This window comes from Mobula hypostoma, chromosome 28 (assembly GCF_963921235.1).
Source record: "Mobula hypostoma chromosome 28, sMobHyp1.1, whole genome shotgun sequence".
Lineage (NCBI taxonomy): Eukaryota > Metazoa > Chordata > Chondrichthyes > Myliobatiformes > Myliobatidae > Mobula > Mobula hypostoma.
Genome location: NC_086124.1, coordinates 23440775 through 23457095, shown reverse-complemented (window position 1 = coordinate 23457095; position 16321 = coordinate 23440775). Strand labels below are relative to the sequence as shown.

At 47.2% G+C, this 16321-nt stretch overlaps 1 protein-coding gene across 1 annotated transcript; it reads left to right on the top strand.

Annotated features, from left to right (window-relative positions):
• Positions 1-13659: 13659 nt before the first annotated feature.
• LOC134338762 (C3a anaphylatoxin chemotactic receptor-like) lies at positions 13660-14598 on the top strand. The gene has a single exon (XM_063034807.1). It carries the CDS (start codon positions 13660-13662, stop codon positions 14596-14598), a length of 939 nt encoding a protein of 312 aa, XP_062890877.1.
• The last annotated feature ends 1723 nt before the right edge of the window (positions 14599-16321 follow it).

Below are 16321 nucleotides of genomic sequence, written 5' to 3'. Positions count from 1 at the left end.
CTCCCTTCTTAGTCGCCCGTGGGAATGCCCTCCACGGGGCGTCTTGTCTCTCACAATCCCTCCGGAAGTGTTCCTCTTCTCCACAGCTGAAGCACACCTCCTGCCGCTCAGATTCCCGACGGAAATGGTCCTCTTTCCCACAGGTATAGCACACGCTACCCGCCGTCCCTCTCCTCTCCGGACACCCGTCACTCCTGAAAGGGGTGCTCTCCTTGTCAATCCACTCATGCGAGGTGTCCCAACCCACCTGCGACCCCCTGGGTCGCTCGGTTCTCAACCCTGCCACCACCTCCTGTATCTCTGAGGATCGTCCCCGGTGGCCAGAGCCCTCTTTGCGGCCCAAAGCGCTCTCATCCTTTCGCACCTCTCTAATCAGCTGACCAAATGATGGAAGTGGGGCTCCTGTTATGGGACTGCTGTAGACTCCAAGCCACCTTGTCCTCCCCAGGGAAGCCCTAGATATCTGATTCATCCTCAACTTCGCCACCTCGACCGCCTTCACTAACCCTCGGCGCCGCAACCCATTAAGCATGATCTCCAGCAGAAAAATGTAAAACTTGTTCCCTCGCAAATTCCTTCAACCTTCCACCACTGGCTACTAGCACCTCCCCTGGTATGTCATCAAATTCTTCCTCCGCTGTGTCCTCACATTCGTCCTTCGGGAAGGTGTGGAGGCCCCACGGCCCCGACTCCCCCTGGACTCTGACCGTCGCTGGCAGTTCCAACGTCATGACGTCAGCACTCGTACGAATCAACACCCAGCTGGATTCCACTTCTTTACCGCACCTTCTAGGTATTAGTTTTACCTTGCTGATAGATTTAATCTGACTCAATCCTCGCACTAGTACTTCCTCCGAAGTGCGGAAATCCACCCCACTTAACACGTACGCATGATTAACCGGTACGTCCTCGAACTCACACCAGTTTACAATCTTATCCCGATCCATCTCCGCACGACTTAACGTGGCGATTTACACAGCTTCCAAAGAATTCAATCTCGGAAGCTGCCCCCACAAATGTAACGCTCAGGTCTATCGGCTCGTGTTTATCCAGGGGAAACCCGGCCCGCCGTCCAAACAGTGTCTCGCGGTTTGCGTCGTTGCTGTATAATGCCACCTGATACAAACACACACATCAAATATCAGACGGCACACAATGTACGATTTACAGATTACACTTTATAAGTCTTACTGGAGCTTTGTAATTATTAGAGATACAATATAAAACGGAATGTAAAAGGCGCCAGACTTATCAGAGTTCAACCTCTTCGTGCATACAAGTTGGAGTTCAGTTAACGGGGTCCTGTTTCCACCATGCGATCCCCTCTGACCCCCTCGCCTTGCCGCTCGGGCGAACCACGGTGGTCGACCAGAACGCTTCCAGCACGTCCTTCCTCTTCGGGTCACCTCGCGAAAGCCCGCCAAACCACCCGTTCGCAGCCATATGAGACAGAATATCACCCACAAAAGGAATAACATGGCTTATTCAGAAAGTTAGAAGGCATGGGATCCAGAGAATTTTGGCCAGGTGGATTCAGAATTGGCTTGCCTGCAGAATGCAGAGGGTGGTGGTGGAGGGAGTACATTCAGAATGGAGGATTGTGACTAGTGGTGTCCCACAAGGATCTGTTCTGGGACATCTACTTTTCGTGATTTTTATTAACGAGCTGGATGTGGAGGTAGAAGAGTTGGTTGGCAAGTTTGCAGACGACACAAAGGTTGGTGGTGTTGTAGATAGTGTAGAGGATTGTCAAAGATTGCAGAGAGACATTGATAGGATGGAGGAGTGGGCTGAGAAGTGGCAGATGGAGTTCAACTTTGAGAAATGTGAGGTGGTACACTTTGGAAGGGCAGAGCACAAAGCAAATGACAGTATACCTGGTAGTGTGGAGGAGCACAAGGATCTCGGGGTACATGTCCACAGATCCCTGAAAGTTGTCTCACAGGTAGATAGGGTAGTTAAGAAAGCTTATGGGGTGTTAGCTTTCATAAGTCGAGGGATAGAGTTTAAGAGTCGCGATGTAATGATGCAGCTCTATAAAACTCTGGTTAGGCCACACTTGGAGTGCTGTGTCCAGTTCTGGTCACCTCACTATAGGAAGGATGTGGAAGCATTGGAAAGGGTACAGAGGAGATTTACCAGGAGGCTGCCTGGGTTAGAGTATGCATTATGATCAGAGATTAAGAGAGCTAAGGCTTTACTCTTTGGAGAGAAAGAGGATGAGAGAAGACATGATAGAGGTGTACAAGATAATAAGAGGAATAGATAGAGTGGATAGCCAGCGCCTCTTCCCCAGGGCACCACTGCTCAATACAAGGGGACATGGCTTTAAGGTCAGGGGTGGGAAGTTCAAAGGGGATATTAGAGGAAGGTTTTTTACTCAGAGAGTGCTTGGTGCGTGGAATTCACTGCTTGAAGTGAAGTTTAACAGACTACTAGACAGGTATATGGAGGAGTTTAAGGTGGGGGCTTATATGGGAGGCAGGGTTTGAGGGTCGGCACAATATTGTGGGCCGAAGGGCCTGTGCTATGCTGTACTATTCTATGTTCTATGTTCTATGACACTCATTGCTTCGTTCCCTCTCTTATCAATAATATAACCCAAACAAGCAGAAAGAGAGAGAACTCCTTACATCGCAGCAGTATTACAGAAAAGCCAGTTTTATATAACATAACAAGAAGCCATTTAATGAACCTTCGCAGTAACATACAAGAAGAAACCCCTTACGCTTGCACAAAAGGGACTGATTACACCTGAACCCGAGGTGGTCCAATATCCTTGCGTTTCTGAAAGAATATTATAGCTAGGAAACAACAGGAATTCTGCAGATGCTGGAAATTCAAGCAACACACATCAAAGTTGCTGGTGAACGCAGCAGGCCAGGCAGCATCTATAGGAAGAGGTGCAGTCGACGTTTCAGGCCGAGACCCTTCGTCAGGACTAACTGAAGGAAGAGTGAGTAAGGGATTTGAAAGCTTATAGCTAGGAGCTGAATGTCCAAGGATATTCAATGTACCGCAAGGACAGGCAGGACGGCAGAGGGAGTGGCGTGGGTCTGATGATGAAAAACTGAAATGAAATCATTAGGAAGAGGTGACAATCGAAAGGAAAATATTGAATCTTGTGGATAGAGCAAAGAAACTGCAAGTGTAAGAAGTCCCTATCTTAGTAGCTGAGGAATTGAGTAAAAATTTTAAGGTAAAAGAACTCTAAAGGAAAAGTGATCATAATATGACTGAATTTACACTGAGAAAGTTATGCAAAACACAGATGTATCAGGTATTACAGCAGAATAAAGGTAATTAGAGTCCTGAGAGAGGAGTTGGCCAGAATTGATTGGAAAAGAACACTTTGGACGTTGGCAAACAGAAATGGCTGGAATTTCTGGAAGCAGCTCGGAAGGCACAGCATATATATATCCCAACAAATCGAAGTATTTTAGATGAAGCAACCGTGGCCAGGAAAAGAAGTTAAAGCCAAGAGAAGGCCAAAGAGTAACCATATAATACAGAAAGACTCACGAGGAATTCAGAGAATTAGGAAGCTTTTAAAAACCAACTGAAGGAAACTAATAAAAATTAACAAGGTCAAGATGGAATACGAAGGTAAGCTGACCAATAATATGAAAGAGGATAACAAATGTTTCTTGAGATAAGTAAAGTGTAAAACAGAGGAGAGAATGGATATGGGGCCGCAGTAAATAGGTGCTGTAGAGGCAGTGATGGGGTACACGGCATTTGTAGATGACTTGAATAAGTATTTTGCATCTGCACTCACTGTGGAAGACACTAGCATGGTGTGTGTGAATTCACTATTCCTGGGGAAAGTTCTGGGGAACCTCAAAGGTCTGAAATAGTTCAGTCACCTGGATCAGATGGAGTAATCTCAGAAAAAAACTCCCTCTACAATGTCCCATCGCACAACGTCCGGCAGAAATAAGTCACCCGGAATCTCTATCTGCTTTATTTCTCAAAAGAAATAAAGGAAATGTTTTGTTCTTCACTGCTGTCTGAGTAAAGTATTATCTAATGATGACATCACCTCAACTTCCTTATATTGAGCTTCTTGGAACTTCAAATCCAGAGAATTTTGGACGGCTGTACAAAGGTGTTGGAGAGTTCTACAGGCGGACACGGAAACGGCGGAGCACCTGAATAGATTTTTTTTTCCATCTGTGTTACCTGTGGAAGACACCAGCATTAAGTCTCTGAATCCACTGTTCCTAGAGAGAATGTTCTGGGGAACCACAAATGTCTGAAGGCAGATAAGTCACCTGACCATGTCGAGTTAATTTCAGAAATTAACCACGTGGTCTCTTTATCTACTTGACTTCTCAAAAGTAAAAGGAAATGTTTTGTTCTTCTGTGCTTTCTGAGCGAAGTATTGTGTCAGGATATCAACACCTCAACTTCCTCATATTCAGCTTCTTGGAACTTCAAACCCAGAGAGTCTCTACCGAGGTGGCTGAACTCACCTCTTCGGTTCATTCGGAACCAAGGCCCCACCTTTGTAAATCAGCATCCAAATTCCGCACAAGACACAACTCTTCGATGTACCTCGAGCAGTCGGGGAATCCCACCGTCCGTCGCTGTGGAAGTCCTATTCAAGATTACTTTCGTGCGCTCAAGAGAATTTAACGTCTGAGTGCAAGTATCCAAACCTGCTGAGGACCGGGACGGAGCCGGAGATTCCAGGAAAAGGTGAGATGCTTTCCCACGGGGTTTATATTAATTTGAAAATGTGGCGGCTGATCAGGGATCGTTGGCGTGGCTGCGTTTCGAAAGGAACCCTGCTTTACTACTTCCGGGTGGTTTTTCAGGAGATTATATTCAGTTAGCCAATGAAGGCAGGGCAGTGGTATTGTCAATATGCAGTTCAATGAGGAGAACTTCAGAGGTTACAAAGGCTGGGTTTATTTTCCATGCGGCCGAAAGCCGTTGACGGATGATCTAACAAAAGAAAAGAAGATAACAGCTGCAGAGATGGTGTAGACAGTTAGAATCGCTTTTCCATGGTAGGAACAACATTGCGGGTAAGGTTTAGATGTATCTTGAGGGAAGGAGACTAATCGAATATAAGGGATAGGCTTTTTAAAGTTTATTTTAATTTTTAATTAGTTTTATGATAAAGCATGGTAACCAGCTCTTCCGGCCTGACGAGACCGTGCCTCCCAATTACTCTCATGTGACCAATTAACCTACTGGCGACTAAAATTTGTGGGGTTGAAAAGCTTCTCATATGAGGAACATTCCATGATCCTGGGCTTTTACTCACTGTAATTCAGAAGAATGGGGGGAGGGGTGTCTTCATAGAAACCTGTCAAATGTTAAAAGGCCTCAGTAGAGTGGATGTGGAGTAGATGTTTCCTATGGTGAAGTAGGCTTAGACTAGATGACACAACCTCAGAATAGAGGGCCGTCCTTTTAGAAGGGAGATTATGAGGACCTTCGAAAGCCAGAGATTGGTGATTCTGTGGAATTCATTACAGCAGTCTGCAGTATATTTATGTAGATTTATGTAGATTTAAAGCAGATGTTAATGGCTTCTTAATTCGTCAGGGCATGCTGGAATACGGGGTGGGGAAGGCAAGGGATTGGGGCTAACAAGGAAAGTGGCGGAGCAGACTCGGCGGGCCAAATAGCCTAATTCTGCCCCTATATCTTATCGACTCATAATCTTATGTGTGCGGAAACCGGAGCATTCAGTAGAAACCCACGCGTTCACGGGGACAGCTTCTAAACTACCTGCAGACAGCGGCGCCTGCAGCAGAGTTATGCGAATCACTACGCTACCGTGTCGTCCATAATCAGTTGACACCTTTAACGTGGCGGCCAGGATGGCAATCATCATATCCCATTACTACGTTACAGAGATATTTACCATGCACATGAATAGATGCGACAATAGATGCGTCCTGGAGTCTCCAAGCCTCCCGGACGTCTACATCTGCGCCAAGTGCATCCAGATGCAGCTCCTAAGGGACCGCGTTACGGAACTGGAGCTGCAGCTCGATGACCTTCGTCTGGTCAGGGAGAGTGAGGAGGTGATAGAGAGGAGTGGAAGGCAGGTGGTCACGCCGGGGCCACGGGAGGCAGACAAGTGGGTCACGGTTAGGAGGGGGAAGGGGAAAAGGAAGGTGATGGGGAGTACCCCGGCGGCTGTGCCCCTTAACAACAGGTACTCCTGTTTGAGTACTGTTGGGGGGGACAGCTTACCCGGGGGAAGCGACAGTGGCCCTGCCTCCGGCACAGAGTCTGGCCCTGTAGCTCAGAAGGGTAGGGCAAGGAAGAGGAGGGCAGTTGTGATAGGGGACTCGATAGTAAGGGGGTCAGATAGGCGATTCTGTGGACGCAGTCCAGAGACTCGGATGGTAGTTTGCCTCCCTGGTGCCAGGGTCCGGGATATTTCTGATCGTGTCCAAGATATCCTGAAGTGGGAGGGTGAAGAGCCAGAGGTCCTGGTACATATAGGTACCAATGACATAGGTAGGAAAAGGGATGAGGTCCTGAAAGAAGAATATAGGGAGCTAGGAAGGGAGTTGAGAAAAAGGACCGCAAAGGTAGTAATCTCGGGATTACTGCCTGTGCCACGCGACAGTGAGAGTAGGAATGCGATGAGGTGGAGGATAAATGCGTGGCTGAGGGATTGGAGCAGGGGGCAGGGATTCAAGTTTTTGGATCATTGGGACCTCTTTTGGCGCAGGTGTGACCTGTACAAAAAGGACGGGTTACACTTAAATCCTCGGGGGACCAATATCCTGGCAGGGAGATTAGCGGGGGCTACTGAGGTGACTTTAAACTAGAATGGTTGGGGGGTGGGAATCAAATTAAAGCGGCTAGGTGTGAGGAGGTTAGTTCACAACAGAGGGATGGGAACCAGTGCAGAGAGACAGAGGGGTGTAAAGTGAGCGTAGAAGCAAAAAGTACAAAGGGGAAAAGTAAAAGTGGCAGGCCGACAAATCCAGGGCAAGCATTAAAAAGGGCTAAGAGAGTTGTAAAAGAGTGCCTGAAGGCTTTATGTGTCAATGCAAGGAGCATTCGTAATAAGGTGGATGAATTGAAAGTGCAGATTGTTATTAATGATTATGATATAGTTGGGATCACAGAGACATGGCTCCAGGGTGACCAGGGATGGGAGCTCAACTTTCAGGGATATTCAATATTCAGGAGGGATAGACACGAAGGAAGGGGAGGTGGGGTGGCGTTGCTGGTTAAAAAAGAGATTAACGCAATAGAAAGGAAGGACATAAGCCGGGAAGATGTGGAATCGATATGGGTAGAGCTGCGTAACACTAAGGGGCAGAAGACGCTGGTGGGAGTTGTGTACAGGCCACCTAACAGTAGTAGTGAGGTCGGAGATGGTATTAAACAGGAAATTAGAAATGTGTGCAATAAAGGAACAGCAGTTATAATGGGTGACTTCAATCTACATGTAGACTGGGTGAACCAAATTGGTAAAGGTGCTGAGGAAGAGGATTTCTTGGAATGTATGCGGGATGGTTTTTTGAACCAACATGTCGAGGAACCGACTAGAGAGCAGGCTATTCTGGACTGGGTTTTGAGCAATGAGGAAGGGTTAATTAGCGATCTTGTCGTGAGAGGCCCCTTGGGTAAGAGTGACCATAATATGGTGGAATTCTTCATTAACATGGAGAGTGACGTAGTTAATTCAGAAACAAAGGTTCTGAACTTAAAGAGGGGTAACTTTGAAGGTATGAGACATGAATTAGCTAAGATAGACTGGCAAATGACACTTCAAGGATTGACGGTGGATATGCAATGGCAGGCATTTAAAGGTTGCATGGATGAACTACAACAATTGTTCATCCCAGTTTGGCAAAAGAATAAATCAAGGAAGGTAGTGCACCCGTGGCTGACAAGAGAAATTAGGGATAGTATCAATTCCAAAGAAGTAGCATACAAATTAGCCAGAGAAAGTGGCTCACCTGAGGACTGGGAGAAATTCAGAGTTCAGCAGAGGAGGACAAAGGGCTTAATTAGGAAGGGGAAAAAAGATTATGAGAGAAAACTGGCAGAGAACATAAAAACGGACTGTAAAAGCTTTTATAGATATGTAAAAAGGAAAAGACTGATAAAGACAAATGTAGGTCCCCTGCAAACAGAAACAGGTGAATTGATTATGGGGAGCAAGGACATGGCAGACCAATTGAATAATTACTTTGGTTCTGTCTTCACTAAGGAGGACATAAATAATCTTCCAGAAATAGTAAGGGACAGAGGGTCCAGTGAGATGGAGGAACTGAGCGAAATACATGTTAGTAGGGAAGTGGTGTTAGGTAAATTGAAGGGATTGAAGGCAGATAAATCCCCAGGGCCAGATGGTCTGCATCCCAGAGTGCTTAAGGAAGTGGCCCAAGAAATAGTGGGTGCATTAGTGATAATTTTTCAAAACTCGTTAGATTCTGGACTAGTTCCTGAGGATTGGAGGGTGGCTAATGTAACCCCACTTTTTAAAAAAGGAGGGAGAGAGAAACCGGGGAATTATAGGCCGGTTAGCCTAACGTCGGTGGTGGGGAAACTGCTGGAGTCAGTTATCAAGGATGTGATAACAGCACATTTGGAAAGCGGTGAAATGATCGGACAAAGTCAGCATGGATTTGTGAAAGGAAAATCATGTCTGACGAATCTCATAGAATTTTTTGAGGATGTAACTAGTAGAGTGGATAGGGGAGAACCAGTGGATGTGGTATATTTGGATTTTCAAAAGGCTTTTTACAAGGTCCCACATAGGAGATTAGTGTGCAAACTTAAAGCACACGGTATTGGGGGTAAGGTATTGGTGTGGGTGGAGAATTGGTTAGCAGACAGGAAGCAAAGAGTGGGAATAAACGGGACCTTTTCAGAATGGCAGGCGGTGACTAGTGGGGTACCGCAAGGCTCAGTGCTGGGACCCCAGTTGTTTACAATATATATTAATGACTTGGATGAGGGAATTAAATGCAGCATCTCCAAGTTTGCGGATGACACGAAGCTGGGTGGCAGTGTTAGCAGTGAGGAGGATGCTAAGAGGATGCAGGGTGACTTGGATAGGTTGGGTGAGTGGGCAAACTCATGGCAGATGCAATTTAATGTGGATAAATGTGAAGTTATCCACTTTGGTGGCAAAAATAGGAAAACAGATTATTATCTGAATGGTGGCCGATTAGGAAAAGGGGAGGTGCAACGAGACCTGGGTGTCATTATACACCAGTCATTGAAAGTGGGCATGCAGGTACAGCAGGCGGTGAAAAAGGCGAACGGTATGCTGGCATTTATAGCGAGAGGATTCGAGTACAGGAGCAGGGAGGTACTACTGCAGTTGTACAAGGCCTTGGTGAGACCACACCTGGAGTATTGTGTGCAGTTTTGGTCCCCTAATCTGAGGAAAGACATCTTTGCCATAGAGGGAGTACAAAGAAGGTTCACCAGATTGATTCCTGGGATGGCAGGTCTTTCATATGAAGAAAGACTGGATGAACTGGGCTTGTACTCGTTGGAATTTAGAAGATTGAGGGGGGATCTGATTGAAACGTATAAGATCCTAAAGGGATTGGACAGGCTAGATGCAGGAAGATTGTTCCCGATGTTGGGGAGGTCTAGAACGAGGGGTCACAGTTTGAGGATAGAGGGGAAGCCTTTTAGGACCGAGGTTAGGAAAAACTTCTTCACACAGAGAGTGGTGAATCTGTGGAATTCTCTGCCACAGCAAACTGTTGAGGCCAGTTCATTAGCTATGTTTAAAAGGAAGTTAGATATGGCCCTTGTGGCTACAGGGGTCAGGGGGTATGGAGGGAAGGCTGGGTTCTGAGTTGGATGATCAGCCATGATCATAATAAATGGCGGTGCAGGCTCGAAGGGCCGAATGGCCTACTCCTGCACCTATTTTCTATGTTTCTATGTTTCTATACAGGGTCACAGTTTAAAAGGGGTGCAAAAATTACTGGTGTAAATGGGAACATCGTAGGCATGACCTGCGCGGACAAGGGCCTGTTTCCACAATGTAGTTGTAGCAATAGTACTAGTAATGACAGTAATGGTAGTAGTGGAAGAGTGGTAGAAGTAGTTTATAAGGTTATGAGAGGCAGGAATGAAATGCCCAGGAAATGTCTTTAAGTTGAGAGGTGGTAAGATCAAAGTGGATATAACCAGCAGGAATGTGCTTCCTGAGGTGGTGGTGGAGGTAGATACTGTCATGATCCTGTCCGTGATGTCGGCATTCCGGTTCACAGTCTGGTCCATCGTTCCTAATTCTAGGTTTTCCAGTTTTCCCTTGTCCTGTTATGTGCCTTAATTGTGGCACATGATTCTCGTTTTGGGCTGGCTACATAAACAGCTCCTGGGTTCAGCTCCAGTGGCTGGACTGTTCCCTTCCCTTCCCTTCTTTCTGAAGCCTCTGCCTGAAGCGTTGTCTGCAACCTCTGCCGGAAGACTTGCCTGAAACCTCGCCGGCCTCCTCGCCTGTATCGCTGTCAGGTTCTACCTCCGAGCAAGGCCGGAGCCTTGCTGAATCTAGATAATGAACTGTCTTTCGTTGTGTGGAACTGTCTCTTTGTATCCACGCCTTCGCTAGGTAGGTCCAGCCGTTTGCCACTACCTGCTGTTGAGAACCGTCTCGTCGTGTTCAGCATTCTGTGTATGAGTCCCGGAACCTACGTCCTGTTCCCAAGAAGGCGTCCGGCTCTGTGTTCTGTGCATGAGTCCCGGCCCTTCATCCTGTTCCCAAGGAGGGGTCCTGGCTCTGTCTTCCATGCTCCTGTCTTTCAATCCACGGCTCCGTGTTGCCATGCTCTAGACCAAGGCACCGTGGTGCCATGCTCTCGACCAAGGCTCCGAACGCTCAGTCCTCGTCCAAGGCTCCGAGCGTCCAGTCCTCGTCCAAGGCTCCGAGTGTCCAGTCCTCGTCCAAGGCTCCGAGAGTCCATTCCTCATCCAAGGCTCCGTGTTCCTGTTCTGCCAAGGCCAATTATCTGAGTTCCTGTTCTGTCAAGGCCAAGACCCTGTGCTCCTGTTCTCCCAAGACCAAGTCAAGCCTTCGGGGTCTCGTCCTGTCCTTGTGCCTCGCTTAGCCCAGGAGTACCTCGTCCTGCCCAGGAAAGCCTCGAACGATCCAACCCTCGTCCAGTCCTGTAGCCACGTCATGTCTTCGACTAGTTCTGGAGTCCGAGCCTGAGTCAAGACCCAGCTCCTGGGTCCTTACCCAGTCTCTGGCTCGGAGTCCATACCCAGGCTCCTAGTTCCCAGTTCCTTGTTCTTGTCCCGCTTTCCCAGCCAAAGTCCTAGCCCAAGTCTGTGTTCTTGTCCCATCTCCTGGTCTGCATCCAGTCACGTCCCATGCAGTTCCTAGTCCTTCAGTGTCTGTGTCGTGCATTTGGGTCGGCTCCCTGCGCCCCCATTATGACGAATACATTGAGATTTTTAAGAGACGTTTGGATTGGCACATGAATATGAGGGAATTGGACATTGTGTCAGCAAACGCTATTAGTACTGTTGACCATGTGACTATTAATTTAGTTATTTCGGCCCAATATTATGAAATATCCCTGTGTTATATTCTTCCGCATTCTACAGTACTCTGCAAGCGTTTGGACATATACAGTGACATGCAAAAGTTTGGGCATCCCTGGTCAAAATTTCTGTCACTGTGAATAGCTAAGCGAGTGAAAGATGACCTGATTTCCATGAAGTTAATGATGACACATTTCTTTAATATTTTAAGCAAGATTGCTTTTTTATTTCCATCTTTTACAGTTTCAAAATAGCAGAAAACGAAAAAGGGCCCGCAGCAAACGCTTGGGCCCCCTGCATGGTCAGTACTTAGTAACACCCCCTTTGGCAATTATCACAGTTTGTAAGCGCTTTATGTAGCCAGCTAAGAGTCTTTCAATTCTTGTTTGGGGGATTTTCGCCCATTCTTCCTTGCAAAAGCCTTCCAGTTCTGTAAGATACTTGGGTCGTCTTGCATGCACTGTCTATTTCAGGACGACCCACAGATTTTCGATTAAGTTTAGGTCGGAGGACTGTGAGGGCCATGGCAAAACCTTCAGCTTGCGCCTCTTTGAAGTAGACCATTGTGGATTTTGAGGTGTGTTTAGGATCGTTATCCTGTTGTAGAAGCCATCCTCTTTTCATCTTCAGCTTTTTTACACACGGTGTGATGCTTCCTACCAGAAGTTTCTGGTATTTAGTTGAATTAATTCTTCTCTCTACCAGCGAAATGTTCTCCGTGCCGCTGGCTGCAACACAAGCCTAACGCATGATCGATCCACCCCCGTGCTTAACAGTCGGTTAGGTGTTCTTTTCATGAAATTCTGCACCCTTTTTTCTCCAAACATCCCTTTGCTCATTGCGGCCAAAAAGTTCTATTTTAAATTCATCAGTCCACAGGACTTTTTTCCAAAATGCATCAGGCTAGTGTAGATGTTCCTTTGCAAACTTCTGACGCTGAATTTTGTGATGTGGATGCAGGAAAGGTTCTCTTCTGATGACTCTTCCATGAAAGTCATATTTGTGCAGGTGTCCCTGCACAGTAGAACAGTGCACCACCACTCCAGAGCCTGCTAAATCTTCCTGAGGGGTCTGTTGCAGCCAAACGGGGGAAACAGTTACCTGAAGATGCTTTGCTATCTTCTTATAGCCTCCTCCTGCTTTGTGGGTATCATTTATTTTAATATTCAGAGTGCTAAACAGCTGCTTAGAGGAGCCCATGGCTGCTGATTGTACGTACAAGGTTTGAGGAGTCAGGGTAATTATAAAGCCTTGAAATTTGCATCTCCTGGCCTTTCCTAACGATGACTGTGACCACGCCATAGCCCTAACAAGCCAATTAAGGTCTAAGAACTTGATAAAATTTATCTGAGAGCGCAAATCTCTTGGGGTGCCCAAATATTTGCATGGTGCTCCTTTCCTGTTCTTCACTCTAAAATTGTACAAATGAAAAATAATACACTAATCTTCCTTAAAATGTTGAAAAGAATGTTTCATTTTTAACTTCATGACTTTCGGAGATCAGTTCAACTTCTACTCACTTCCCTATTCACAGTAACAGAAATTTTGACCAGGGGTGCACAAACTTTTGCATGCCCCTGTATTTAGAGACACATTTAGAACAGGAATATCTGCCCAACGGGGCCTCACCGCCCAGCAACCATCCTATTTAACCGTAGCCTTATTAAAAGATATTTTACAATGACCAAATAACCTCATAACTAGTACGTCTGTGGAATGTGGCGAAGAGCGGAGTACCCGGAGCAAACGCATACGGTCACGGGAACTAGTATTAGTGGTTGTAGCCACCTGATCACTCGAGTCCAGTACAGTATTCTCCTGGCTGCAGAGGCTGATACAGGATCCACATAACCGGAGCGTTCGGTTGGATACGCCTCCGTGTGACTTTGTTTCACTTGAGGAGGCTAAAACACGGGCAGCCACCACACGGGGATTGACAGTTCTGGGCGGTCGGGGTCCAGCGGCAAGTAATGGAAGAAGTTTGTGGTCTCTGCGCTGCAGCAGACTTACTCCGATTTACTGCCATATTATGTGTCCTGTTTCTGTTCCGTGCGGACCCCTTCCTTCTTCGTTTCCTCCTTCCCTCCTCCATAGCTTTTCGCACAATTCTTCACCCCTCTAACTTCCACAATTTTTCCACCACCAGACACAACAATGTCGGTCTCCAAGGGAGTGTATAATTCGACGCTCACTGGGAACATCACCCTCTGCAATTTCACGGCCGGTGGATCCAGGAGTGAGTGGGGAGCACCTTCCATCATGTCAATGTTCATCCTCATCCTTACCTTCCTACTGGGCGTCCCGGGCAACGGCGCAATCATCTGGGTGTCTGGCTTCAAGATGAAGAGTAAGGTCCACACTGTGTGCTTCCTGAACCTGGCCATGGCTGACCTGATTTGTTGCCTGTTACTCCCCTTCCCCATGGTCAGCATCTCCCATTTCTACTCTGGGTACGTTATCAATTTGCCTTGGGTATTTATTACATCCACTATTCTCCTAAACGCTTTCGCCAGCATATATATGTTATGCCTGATCAGCATCTATCGCTGCCTGGCTATTACTCGGCCCATCTGGTTCCAGCAACATCTGAGCCTCACATGGGTACGTGCGACCTGCTTCGTGGTCTGGGTCATAGCCATCGCCATATGCCTGCTATTATTCTTCGATCGAGATCATTCCGAATCTATCATAACTTGGACCGTCTTCAGCTTCGGCCTCCCCCTTGTAATTATGATCATTTGCTACGCCCTCGTTGGCTGGAGGCTGCGCGGGGAAAGGTTCGCTCAGTCCAGGAAGCCCGTACGCCTGATCGTGACGGCGGTCTCCGCCTTTATGATCTGCTGGCTCCCCATCACTCTCTGCGCCCTCATAACCATCTTCTCCAAAAGTTTTCATCCGGACTGGGTCATATTCACTAAAGCTCTGGCCTCATTCAACAGCTCCCTCAACCCTTTGGTCTACGTCTTCGCCGGCAGAGACTTCCGTCAGATCTTCAGGCGCTCCCTGTTTGCCTCGCTCCAGCTGGCCTTCACCGAGCCTGAGCTGAAGGGTGAGACGCAGAACCGCAATCCCACCTCAAATACGATTGTCTGATTGAATACATCATGGACCCTCAGCCGACCAATATCTCCTGACCACAGACACAGTAGACAGTCAGCTGCAAATATGGGCAGCACTGGAGGCTTTCCTGCACGCTTATCTCTATATTTAGAACATAGAGATTAGAACAGTACAGCTCAGGGACAGGTCATTCGGCCTACAATTGCCGGATCAATTAAACTAGTAAATTAATAGTCAATTAATCTAATCCCCTCTGCCTACGCATTGTCGATATCCTTCCATTAACACACATCAAAGTTGCTGGTGAACGCAGCAGGCCAGGCAGCATCTCTAGGAAGAGGTACGGTGGACGTTTCGGGCCGAGACCCTTCGTCAGGACGAACTGACAGAAGAGCTAGTAAGATATTTGAAAGTGGGACGGCGAGGGGGAGATCCCAAGTGATAGAAGACGACAGCAGGGTGAGGGAGGGAGCCAAGAGCTGGACAGTTGATTGGCAAAAGGGATATGAGAGGATCATGGGATAGGAGGTCTAGAGAGAAAGAAAAGGGGGAGGGTTGAAACCCAGAGGATGGTTAAGGGAGAAAAAGGAGAGAGAAAATATAATGTGTGTACATAAATAAATAACAGATGGGGTACGAGGGGGAGGTGGGGCATTAGCGGAAATTTGCGAAGTCAATTTTCATGCCATCAGGTTGGAGGCTACCCAGACGGATTATAAGGTGTTGTTCCTCCAACCTGAGTGTGGTTTCATCTTTACAGTAGAGAAGGCCGTGGATAGACATATCAGAATGGGACTGGGACATGAAATTAAAATGTGTGGCCACTAGGAGATCCTGCTTTCTCTGTGCTACACATGCCCTTACACTTCCTTCCTTACCACCATTCAGGACCCCAGACAGTCCTTCCAGGTGAGGCGACACTTCACCTGTGAGTGGGCTGGGGTGATATGCTGCGTCCGGTGTTCCCGATGTGGCCTTCTATATATTGGCGAGACCCGATGCAGACTGGGAGATCGTTTCGCTGAACACCTACGCTCTGTCCGCCAGAGATATGTCTATCCATTGTCTTCTCAAAATTCCGCTAATGCCCCACCTCCCCCTCGTACCCCATCCGTTATTAATTTACATACACGCATTCTTTTTCTCTCTCACCTTTTTCTCCCTCTGTCCCTCTCACTATACCCCTTGCCCATCCTCTGGGTTCTCCCCACCTTTTCTTTCTCCGTAGGCCTCCTGTGCCATGATGCTTTCATATCCCCTTTGCCAATCAACTGTCCAGCTCTTGGCTCCATCCCTCCCCCTCCTGTCTTTTCCTATCATTTTGGATCTCCCCTCCCCCTCCCACTTTCAAATCTCTTACTAGTTCTTCTTTCAGTTCGTTGTGACGAAGGGTCTCAGCCCAAACTTCGACTGTACCTCTTCCTAGAGATGCTACCTGGCCTGCTGCGTTCACCAGCAACTTTGATATGTTGCTTGAATTTCCAGCATCTGCAGATTTCCTCGTGTTTGCAACCTTCCATTAAGCTCAGTCTGCCGATACAAACATCTCTTAAAAGTCTCTAAACTATCTGTCTTTACCACCATCCCAGGCAGCGTATACCAAGAACCCATCACTCTGTGAAAATTATTTGCCCCTCGCGTGTCCCTTGGAATTACGCCCTCTCCTCTGAAATGCATGCCCTTTGGTGTAGACATTTTAAACTTGGATAAAATATACTGTCTTGTCTGTGCCTTTCACAACCTTCCAAAACTCGAT

What these genes read in the sequence shown, in the direction of transcription:
- LOC134338762 (XM_063034807.1), top strand. Translation starts at nt 13,660, where the DNA reads ATGTCGGTCTCCAAGGGAGTGTATAATTCGACGCTCACTGGGAACATC.